Genomic DNA, 12,223 nt, shown 5'->3' on the forward strand with positions numbered 1-12,223 from the left:
CTCGTTATGGCCTTGCACCTTACTGTCTGCCTGCAGTGCACTTTCTCTGTAGCTGTTACACGTAATTCTACATTCTGTTATTGCTTGACCTTGTTCTAATCAAAGCACTGTATTGAATTGGGGTTGAGAGTGATAATAATCAGCCATGGTGGATTGGCAGAGCAAACTCGATGGGCCGAATGGCCTAATTCAGCTCTTATGTCTGGTGGTCTTATTATCTGTATCAGCGGTATCCAAGACAGGTTCTTCCACTGTATCAAGTACACAAGACAAAGGTAAGCCAACACCAATCCCAGAGACAGCCTTGAATGTGTTACCCTCATTCCGTGACACAGCAGGATCTTTGCTTACCTGGGTTTCTGTATCAAGATCATCAAACTCATGTGGGTTATGTCTGCCCATGGTATGAAGGTGGAGGAGAAGCACAGCCATCTTTAAAGAAGGGAAAGAGATGATGATTAAAAGATACAAGGAGGTGCGTAACTGGCACAGACATTTGTAAATTGAACACCAACCTAGCCAGTGATGTCAATGCCTACCAACAGAATACCGTAAGGAATTCATGCAGAAGCAGAACTGTATGAACAATACATAGATAATGCTGGAGGAACTCAGCAGGTCAGACATCATCAATGGAGAAGATAAAATGGTTCCCCTCTTCTTCTATTCCCTACTCTGGCCTCTTACCTCTTCTCACCTCCCCCAGTGCCCCTTCTCCTTCCCTCTCTCCCATGCTCCACTCTCATCTCCTATCAGATTCCTTCCTCTCCAGCCCTTTACCCTTCCAAACTACCTGGCTTCACCTAACATGTTCCAGCTAATATCCTTTCCCTCACCCCACCTTTTTATTCTGGCATCTTCCCCCTTCCTTTTTAGTTCTGATGATGGGTCTCAGCCTGAATCATCAACTGTTTATTATTCACTTCCATAGATGCTGCCTAAGATGTGTAGATGAGTTCCCCCAGCTTGTGTGAGTTGCTTTGGATTTCCAGGATCTGCAGACTTTATCATGTTCAGGAATAAACATCTGGAGCTGAGATGCTTCATCAGGACTGGAAAGGAGGGACAGAAGCCAAAAAAAGGTTGGGATTGGTGAGACCAAGTGAAGGAAAAGGTGGTTGGGTGGGGGAGGGGGAGATAGGTGGAAGAGGTAAAGGGTTGCAGAAGGAATCTAACAGGAGAGGAGACTGGGCTATGAAAGAAAGGGAAAGAGAAGGGACACCAGAGGGAGGTGATGGGCAGGTAAGAAGAGAAAGGGTAAGATGGGTACCAAAATAGGGAATGGAAAGGGAGGAGATGGGGTGGGAGAACTCTTCCACCTCCCCTCTCCTTATTCTGGCTTCTCCCCCTTTCCCTCTCAGACCTGACGAAGGGCCTCAGTGTGAAACATCAATTCTTTGTTCCCCTCCATACTGCCTGACCTGCTGAGTTCCTCCAGCACTTTATGTATGTTGCTTGAGAGTCCCAGTATCAGCAGAATCTCTTGTGCTTCATGAAGAGACACATTAAATACCTCTCTCCCTCAAAACACTCTGTGGCAGCCTTGAGCACTGCATCAGGTTCAGGCTACAAACTCACCTTTGCCATCTCAAGTTCAACTTCCTCACCACGCAAAATCTTCTGCAGGGAGACCAGGTTTCCAGCAACAGGACTGTACCTGCTCCGATCTGTAAACATTGACGACAGAGTCAGGCTGATACCGCTCAAGAGATTCAACAGTGCTGCCACCCTCACTTTTTATCAGACCAAGTACCGTCAGGTTGCAATCAAATGGTTGATTGGCCCGTGTCAAATTCAGATTGACTTAATTATCACATGTACATTGACACCAACACATACAGTGACATGTATCATTTGCGTTCATAACATATAGTAACATAACCTCAGATGTAAAGATGGGATAAGGATACTCTATATCGACTGTAGCTCAGCATTCAAAACCATCATTCCCTGAAAGCTTATCAATAAGCTTCAAAGCCTCGGCCTCAACACCTCCTTAGCAATTGGTCCTTGATTGAGCACATCTACATGAAATGCTGTCACAGGAAAGCAGCATCCATCATCAGGGACCCCCAGCACCCAGGTCATGCTCTCTTCTCACTGCTGCCATTGGGAAGAAGGTACAGGGACCTCAGGACCCACACCACAGATTCAGGAACAGTTATTACCCCTCAACCATCAGGCTCTTGAACCAAAGGGGTTAATATCATTTACCCCATCATTGAAATGTTCCCACAAGCAATGGACTTACTTTCAGGGACTCTTCATCTCATGTTCTCAATATATATTGCTTATTTATTTAGAATCAGAATCAGAATCAGGTTTATTATCACCAGCATGTGACATGAAATTTGTTAACTTAGCAGCAGCAGTTCAATGCAATACATAATAGAGAGAAAAATAAATAAATTACTGTATATGTATATTGCATAAATTTTTAAAAAGAGCAAAGAACAGAAATATTGTGTATTTAAAAAAGTGAGGTAGTGTCCAAGAGTTCAATGTCTATTTAGGAATCAGATGGCAGAGCGGAAGAAGCTGTTCCTGAATCGCTGAGTGTGTACCTTCAGGCTTCTGTATCTCCTACCTGACGGTAACAGTGAGAAAAGGGCATGTCCTGGGTGCTGGAGGTCCTTTATAATGGACGCTGCCTTTCTGAGACACCGCTTCCTGAAGATGTCCTGGGTACTTTGTAGGCTAATACCCAAGATGGAGCTGACTGAATTTACAACCCCTGCAGCTTCTGTCGGTCCTGTGCAGTAGCTCCCCCCCACCCCCCAATACCAGACAGTGATGCAGCCTGTCAGAATGCTCTCCACAGTACATCTATAGAAGTTTTTGAGTGTATTTGTTGATATTCCAAATCTTTTCAAACTCCTAATGAAGTATAGCCACTGCCTTGCCTTCTTTATAACTACATTGATATGTTGGGACCAAGTTAGGTCCTCAGAGATCTTGACACCCAGGAACTTGAAACTGCTCACTCTCTCCACTTCTGATCCCTCTCTGAGGATTGGTATGTGTTCCTTCATCTGACCCTTCCTGAAGTCCACAATCAGCTCTTTTGTCTTACTGATGTTGAGTGCCAGGTTGTTGCTGTGGCACCACTCCACTAGTTGGCATATCTCACTCCTGTACGCCCTCTCGTCACCACCTGAGATGCTACCAACAATGGTTGTACCATCAGCAAGTTTATAGATGGTATATAGAGAGTAGAACAGTGGGCTAAGCACACATCCCTGAGGTGTGCCACTGTTGATTGTCAGCAAGGAGAATATGTTATCACCAATCCAGAGAGATTGCGATCTTCCAGTTAGGAAGTTGAGGATCCAATTGCAGAGGGAGGTACAGAGGCCCAGGTTATTTCTTTCTTTCTGTACTTGCACAAAAGAAAGTAGTCTTCAGCACCCCAGTTGAATACCCGTGTTAGAGGTCCTTCATTTATTCTGTTACGGTTATTATGCTATTAAGGAATTACTGAGTATGCCTGCAAGAAAATGAATCTCAGGGTTGTATATGGTGACATATATATACACTTTGATAATAAATTTGATTTTAACTTTGAGGAGAAGATGGCGGCGCGACATAGCGCACAGTGGCCACTCCGGTGATGAATATTTGTTATCTGTCAAGTAGGGGGCCGTGCACAATCCTGATTTGATGGAGACAGATGTGAGAGCACGGAGGAACATCTGGTGAAACTTCTGAAATGCCTGCTTCGCTGCCGCTGCTACTATATGATCCTGAATCTCAGGAGGGGAAGGCCCCAAGTCCTCAGCTTTGCTTGTTGCTCGGCGGCCGGGGCGGGGTTGAAGCGCTCGGCAGAGATGGTGCTCAGTGTCGGAAGGCTGGTCGGAGGCTCAAGGTTTTCGGAAGGCTTAGAGTCGGCTGAGGTCGGTGCTTCCAGGGTGCTGCATCGGAAAGTTTGCAGTGCTGGAGGTTCATGGAGAGTTTCTCCCTTCTACCATCTGCGTGAGATGATGGGCTATCAGGACTTTTGAGACTTTCTTTACCCTGTCCATGGTCTACTCTTTATCAAATTATGGTATTGCTTTGCACTGTTGTAACTATATGTTATAATTATGTGGTTTTTGTCAGTTTTAGTCTTGGTCTGTCCTGTGTTTCTGTGATATCATACTGGAGGAACATTGTATCATTTCTTAATGCATGCATTTCTAAATGACAATAAACGAGGACTGAGTGTCCTCATAATCTAACCCAACCCAAGGATGTGCTGGGGGCAGACACAAATGTCATCACACATTCCGACGCCAATATGGCATGTCCACACCATCCCAGTAAGTTTGCCGAGATCTGTAAACTACAATTTATCCACATCCCCATAACCTCCCTTCACAAAGCTTGTCTCTCCAATTCAAGTCTCTTGCTCACCCAAGTATTCCATGGTCCCTAATACTAAGAGATGGACTTACAATCTCACAATCTATCTCACGTTAGGTCCGCTGAAGACGACAGCCTGACCTGGGGTTAGAGGACTGTGCACGTGCGTGGATGGTTGTGTAGGCGGAAGGGAAGAACGGTGCTTGTCTTGCTGTTATCGCTTGTTATGTTCTGTTTTGTTGTACTCTGTGCCGTTCTGTCAAGCATTGTGGGCATGCTACATCAGCACCGGAGTCTAAGCATGATAGTGCCAGCAAGACACAGTGATGTTTTGTAGGCAGCTAAAAAAACTACTGACTATTCTACTAAGTATAATTTTTCTGGACTAGATCACTACAATCCACAGCCTGTAATTTCCCATTGGGAGTTGTGCTTTTTAACTGTCTGAACAACCTGGCGTTTTTGCGATACCCTGAAGGATTCGGCGAACTGATCTCTTGAGAATGCAGCTACGGTGTGGCGACCATTGCTGGAGTGAACTCAGGCCCAGAATGACGTGGCAGGGCCTGGGTGCAGGAGTGAAAAACAAACTGATATTTAGCTGATTTAAGTGCCGAGCCAGATTAAACAGATTATGGCATCAAGGCCAGGGGTGAAGGGCAAACTGGCTGACTACTGAGCGAAGCTTTACTCACATCAGCAGTGAACTGACTCTGCAGCAGTGGCCTGCAGCGCAAAACTGGCGCCGTGGCTATAGACTCACTTACAGGGACTCTGTGGTTCATATCCTGTAATTGTTGGTTTACTTTTTTTTATTGTTTTATCTAATTGTTCTTGACAGCCATTGTGGTTTTTGGGTTTTTTGTGGATTCTACTGTGTTTCTTTGTTTTGCGGCTGTCTGCAGGAAGACGAATCTCAAGGTTGTACCGCAAATGGTATACAAAATTTGATAATAAATGTATTTTGAACTTGAACTTCAGGCCATCCCTAGCATATCCTTCGGTCTGTTGGCCGTTAACACAAACAATGCATTTCAATGTATGCTTCCATGTACGGTGATGGATAGTTTCTGTCCAGGGCCAGGAGGCTTTCTTTAGTGACAAAAGCTCAGCATTCTAAACACAGACACTGACATTTCTAGGGATCGAAGTGTTCCATTTAAGTAAGTTACACTTCCAACCGATATTCTTTGTTTAGCTTCTTATCATAAACAAGAGCCAGTCTTCAGTTCTTAATGTAAATGCCAAGCAGTACACAGTTTGAAGTGTTATTTATTTGGAGATACAGAGACGAATAGCTATGGTAGTATAGTGGTTAGCGCGACATTGTAACAGCTCAGGGCATTCCGAAGTTTGCAGTTCAATTCCTGGGCCATTCAGTAACAAGTCTCTGTACGTTCCCACCTCCCCCGACCACCCCAGCCCCCCGCCAAGGAATACATGGGTTTTCTCCCAGGAACCTGGTTTACTCCCACAGTCCAAAGGCATATTAGGTATGGTCCTAGCTTAACTGGTCCATGATTAGGGTTACTCGGAGTTGTGGGTTTACTGGGTGTTGTGGCTTGAAGGGTCAGAAGGACTTACTCCTGCTGTATCAGTAAATGAATATTAGGCACTCTCGCCCTTTCAAGCCACACCACCCAGCAACTCCCAACAGCCCCGATTTGAACCCTAACCTAATCACAGGATAATTTACAACAGTCGATTAACCTAACTGGTACGTCTTTGGACTGTGGGAGGGGCCTGGAGAAAATCCACACATTCCACAAGGGAGGACGTACAGAGGACACTAGGTTTGATCTCCAAAATCTGACGCTCCAAGCTGTGATAGCATCGCACTAACCACTACGCTATAGTGGCACCAAGCTTTAAAAATAAAGCTTTACAAACAAGCGCTGTCTATACAGCACAGACTGCTGACCCATAGCACGAGGCTCAAGAAATGCTGTGTAAGTCAATGGGGTATGTTAATAGGCCTGCATCAAACTAGACAACACTGGTTAATATATGTAGTTCAAGGAAGCTTGCAGATCAGATTGATAACACATCAAATAGCTGATCTAACAGTAGTTGGAAGATTTATGTACTCAGAAAGTTAGTTTCACACCATTAACTGTGGGTGCTTGGGAACTCTGTTGCCAGAAACGCAGTGTGAAAAGAAGTCGGAAGAAAATATTACATGTGAAGTCACAAAGAAATGATATAAATGCAGAAAGCTGTCAGGCTTATTAGGAATGGTGAAGAGCATCAAGAAGAATGACGGGAAGATGGGTTGAACAAGCCTTTAGTTTCTGTGACTGACAGTTCATCTGCAACTCAAGGGTGTGTCTTTTAGCTTATAGGATTTGTACCTGTGTTTTGGAAATCCTTTTTGTTTTACAAACAGTTTGTAATTTGAATTTTTTTTAATATAAGATAGAAGTCCTCTTTTAGTTTTAAATTTTAAGAATTTTGTTTAAAATTAAACACGTATTGCTGAAAATAAATGGAATTGTGTTTAAACTACTTCATTAGCTGGAAGTATCTCCTCCTTGGTAGGAAAGGGGTGGGGGGGGGGTGGACCACTGCTTGAAAACTTGTTAATCTTTAATCACATATACTCACACACACACGCAGAGTTCAGTACTATGGGAAAGTTGTACCCAATTATTTCAACACTGGCAAAGGAGTTCCCGAAACCAATGAGCCTCAAGGACATTCAGATATTTCTACTTGGGCACCAAACAATCTGCTGAAGAAATTCAGTGGGCCAAGCAACATCTGTGGGAATAAAGAAATTGATGTTTCAGGTCAAAGCCCGGCTCGAAACCCTGCATCAGGATATTTGGACTTGGAATATCAGTAACTCCTTTCCTCCCACTGATATTGCTCAACTCATTGCTTTTCCCCAGCAGATTGCAGCACCTACAATCTCATGTCCACGCCCCACGCATACATTTCCACTCCAAATGACTTGGCAGACAGACTCTTACCTGGCTGATTCTCCTGAGCCTCTGCACCTACAAACATCGAACAGGAATGTTAGTCATTCAAACCACGCAGTATGCAAAACAAAGACAATGTTTAGATAAAATAGTTTTAAGCTGTCCTGCTACTAAATGACATAATACACACTGTCAGTCAGAAAACAAAAGTAAAACACAAAGCAGACATGATCAGATTGCCTCTGGCTATGGTTTCCAGAGTTCAACAGACTCCCACCCGTCTCTCAACCACATTTCTCTGACTGTGTTGGTCATTGACACAAGCAACATATTTCACTGCATGCTTCAGTGTTTTGATGTATACTTGTAAGGCTGTTTTAGGCTGGGTGGCCCTTTTGGCACTAGACAGACACAATATCCCCTCTGAATCAGAATCATAATCAGTGTTAATATCACTGGCATAAGCTGTGAAACTATTTGTTTTGTGGCAGCAATATATTGTAATACATAATTAAAACACTATAAATTGCAATAAGAAATATACAGTATTTCTAAAAATTAAATTAAGTAGTGCAAAAAGAGCCAAAATATTTTTTTTAAATGGTGTATATGGGTACATTGTCCATTCAGAAATCTGATGGCAGAGGGGAAGAAGCTGTTCCTAAAATATTGTGTGTCTTCAGGCTCCTCTACCTTCGTCCCCATGGCAGCAGTAAGAATATTAGATTTATTTTTATATATACTGTATTTTTTTTATTGTAATTTATAGTTTTTATCATTATGTACATACAGCTGCCTTAAAACAACGTATTTCACGGCATACACTGGGATATTAAATCTGATTCTGATTCAGAGGGGAATAATAGTCGGTGATGGGAGTCCCTAATAATGGATGCCACCTTTTCAAGGCATCATCTTTTGAAAGTGCCCTTGATGGTGCGTAGGCTAGTGATCATGATGGAGCTGTGGAGTTGGAACCCCCTGCAGCATTTTCCAATCCTGTGCAGTGGTCCCTCCATACCAGACAGTGATGCAACCAGTTAGAATGCTCTCCATCATACATCTGTAGAAATTTGTGAGTCTTTGTTGACATAACAAATCTCTCAAACTCCAGATGAAATATTGCTGCTTCTGTGTCTTCAATATGCTGGGCCTAAGTCAAGTCAAGTCAAGTCACTTTTATTGTCATTTCAACTATAAATGCTGGTACAGGACCATGGTGCTACATGAAACAACACAAAACTAGACTAGACTACGTGAAACAACACAAAACTACATTAGACCTCAGACTTACACGGGACTACATAAAGTGCACAAAACAGTGCAAGACAGTACAATAATTAATAAACAAAACAATAGGCACAGTAAAGGACAAATTACAATATAATAATAAATGATGTAAATGTAAACAATGTCAAAAAGCTTGTATGAGGGGTGCGTGGGGTCCTTCATAATGCTGTTAGCTTTACAGATGCAGCGTGTGGTGTAAATATCTGTAATGGCGGAGAGACCCCGATGATCCCTTCAGCTGACCTCACTATCCGCTGCAGGGTCTTGCGATCTGAGACGGTGCAATTTCCGAACCAGGCAGTAATGCAGCTGCTCAGGATACTCTCGATACAACCTCTGCAGAATATGGTGAGGATGGGAGGTGGAAGATGGACTTTTCTCAGCCCTCGCAGAAAGTAGAGACACTGCTGGGCTTTCTTTGCTATGGAGCTCGTGTTGAGGGACCAGGTGAGATTTTCTGCCAGGTGAACACCAAGAGATTTGGTGCTCTAACGATCTCTACGGAGGAGTCATCAATGTTCAGCAGAGAGTGGTTGCTCTGTGCTCTCCTGAAGTCAAAAACCATCTCTTTGTCTTGTTCATATTCAGAGACAGGTTGTTGGCTCTGCACTAGTCCATTAGCCACAGCACCTCCTCTCTGTATGCTGACTCGTCATTCTTGCAGATGAGACCCACCACGGTCATATCATCGGCGAACTTGATGATGTGGTTCGAGCTGTGTGTTGCACAGTCGTGGGTCAGCAGAGTGAACAGCAGTGGACTGAGCACACAGCCCTGGGGAGCCCCGTGCTCAGTGTGATGGTGTTGGAGGTGCTGCTTCCAATCCGGACTGACTGAGGTCTCCCAGTCAGAAAGTCTTGAATCCAGTTGCAGAGGGAGGTGTTCAGGCCCAGCAGGCTCAGCTTTCCAATCAGGTGCTGAGGAATGATTGTGTTGAATGCTGAAATGAAATCTATGAACAGCATTCGAACATATGTGTCTTTTTTGTCCAAGCGGGTGAGGGCCAGGAGGAGGGTGGTGGCAATGGCATTGCCTGTTGAGTGGTTGGGACGGTACGCGAACTGCAGGGAGTCCAGTGAGATAGATCTTCAGACACGCCGGCACCTAGGAACTTTTCACCATGGATGTCCAGTCCCTATATACTTCCATCCCCCATCAGGAAGGTCTCAAAGCTCTACGCTTCTTTTTGGATTCCAGACCTAATCAGTTCCCCTCTACCACCACTCTGCTCCGTCTAGCGGAATTAGTCCTTACTCTTAATAATTTCTCCTTTGGCTCCTCCCACTTCCTCCAAACTAAAGGTGTAGCTATGGGCACCCGTATGGGTCCTAGCTATGCCTGCCTTTTTGTTGGCTTTGTGGAACAATCTATGTTCTGTACCTATTCTGGTATCTGTCCCCCACTTTTCCTTCGCTACATCGACAACTGCATTGGCGCTGTTTCCTGCATGCATGCAGAGCTCGTTGACTTTATTAACTTTGCCTCCAACTGTCACCCTGCCTTCAAGTTTACCTGGTCCATTTCCAACACCTCCCTCCCCTTTCTAGATCTTTCTGTCTCTGTCTCTGGAGACAGCTTATCCACTGATGTCTACTATAAGCCTACTGACTCTCACAGCTATCTGGACTATTCCTCTTCTCACCCTGTCTCTTGCAAAAACGCCATCCCCTTCTCGCAATTCCTCCATCTCCGCCGCATCTGCTCTCAGGATGAGGCTTTTCATTCTAGGACGAGGGAAATGTCTTCCTTTTTTAAAGAAATGGGCTTCCCTTCCTCCACTATCAACTCTGCTCTTAAACGCATCTCCCCCATTTCACGTACATCTGCTCTCACTCCATCCTCCCGCCACCCCACTAGGAATAGGATTCCCCTGGTCCTCACCTACCACCCCACCAGCCTCCGGGTCCAACATATTATTCTCCGTAACTTCCACCACCTCCAACGGGATCCCACCACTAAGCACATCTTTCCCTCCCCCCCTCTCTCTGCATTCCGCAGGCATCGCTCCCTACGCGACTCCCTTGTCCATTCGCCTCCCCCATCCCTCCCCACTGATCTCCCTCCTGGCACTTATCTGTGTAAGCGGAACAAGTGCTACACATGCCCTTACACTTCCTCCCTTACCACCATTCAGGGCCCCAAACAGTCCTTCCAGGTGAGGCAACACTTCACCTGTGAGTCGGCTGGGGTAATATACTGCGTCCGGTGCTCTCGATGTGGTTTTTTATATATTGGCGAGACCCGACGCAGACTGGGAGACCGCTTGCTGAACACCTATGCTCTGTCCGCCAGAGAAAGCAGGATCTCCCAGTGGCCACACATTTTAATTCCACATTCCATTCCCATTCTGACATGTCTATCCACGGCCTCCTCTACTGTAAGGATGAAGCCACACTCGGGTTGGAGGAACAACACCTTATATTCCGTCTGGGGAGCCTCCAACCTGATGGCATGAACATCGACTTCTCTAACTTCCACTAATGCGCCACCTCCCCCTCGTACCCCATCTGTTACTGATTTTTATACACACATTCTTTCTCTCACTCTCCTTTTTCTCCCTCTGAATATACCTCTTGCCCATCCTCTGGTTCCCCCACCCCGTCTTTCTTCCCGGACCTCCTGTCCCATGATCCTCTCGTATCCCTTTTGCCTATCACCTGTCCAGCTCTTGGCTCCATCCCTCCCCCTCCTCCTATCATTTTGGATCTCCCCCTCCCCCTCCAACTTTCAAATCCCTTACTCACTCTTCCTTCAGTTAGTCCTGACGAAGGGTCTCGGCCTGAAACATCGACTGCACCTCTTCCTAGAGATGCTGCCTGGCCTGCTGCGTTCACCAGCAACTTTCATGTGTGTTACTTGAAACAGCTCACCCTTTCCACTGCTGACACCTTGATGAGGACAGGCATGCAGGAGACATTACCAGGATGCTGCCTGATTTGACTGCATGTGATATAAGGAGAGGCTGGGAAAAACCTGGGTGTTTTCTCTGAAGTGGCAGAGGCTGACTGGAGATCTGATAGGTTTATTTATTTTATTTAAAGATACAACGTGGAACATGCCCTTTGAGCTACACTGCCTAGTAGCCCTTGAAAACCCTGGTTTAACCCCACCAAGGCCATGCTCCCTTCTCACTGCAGCCTCAGGATGCTCCTCCCAGCTTCAGGAACAGTTATTAGGCTTCAACAGTCCAGCTCTGGAACCTGAGGGGCTACCTTGCATTCAACTTCATTTAAACTTTGCTCTTTTTTTTGTACACAGGGAGTGGTCAGTGGCTGGAATGGTTGGTGCTGGAGGCAATTATGAGGCACTGGGAAAGGCAAATGAATATAAAGCTGAAATTTCAAAGTAAACTTATTATCAAAGTATATGTTTATCACCATATAGAACACTGAGATTAATTTTCTTGCAGGTATTCACAGTAAATACAAGTATCAATGAAAGACCTCACACAATGGGACAAACAGCTGGTATGCAAAAGGCAACAAACTTCAAGTACAAAATTAAAATTAACTAATAATAAATAAAAAATCAATAAATATTAAGAACATGAGATGAAAAGTCCTTGAAAGTGAGTCTATAGGTTGTGGGAACAGGTCATTGTTGGGATGAGTGCAGTTATCCCCTCTGGTTCAAGAGCCTGTTGGTTGAGAGCTATACACAGAATAGAG

The 12,223-nt window shown here is 44.9% G+C and overlaps 1 protein-coding gene across 10 annotated transcripts in view; it reads right to left on the reverse strand.

Moving 5' to 3' along the window:
- LOC140199965 (nuclear mitotic apparatus protein 1-like) overlaps window positions 1-12,223 on the reverse strand; it is a 191,607-nt gene that overhangs the window by 100,355 nt on the left and 79,029 nt on the right. For 9 of the 10 annotated variants that reach the window (XM_072262487.1, XM_072262488.1, XM_072262489.1 and 6 more), the window contains 3 exons: window positions 7,314-7,340; window positions 1,579-1,667; window positions 352-432 (listed from right to left, as the gene is read on the reverse strand). In XM_072262487.1, coding sequence (XP_072118588.1) covers window positions 352-432; window positions 1,579-1,667; window positions 7,314-7,340 — 197 coding nt within the window. The remainder of the gene's footprint in view (window positions 1-351; window positions 433-1,578; window positions 1,668-7,313; window positions 7,341-12,223) is intronic. The other variant, XM_072262492.1, reaches the window with a different exon arrangement.

This window comes from Mobula birostris, chromosome 7, assembly GCF_030028105.1.
Source record: "Mobula birostris isolate sMobBir1 chromosome 7, sMobBir1.hap1, whole genome shotgun sequence".
NCBI lineage: Eukaryota > Metazoa > Chordata > Chondrichthyes > Myliobatiformes > Myliobatidae > Mobula > Mobula birostris.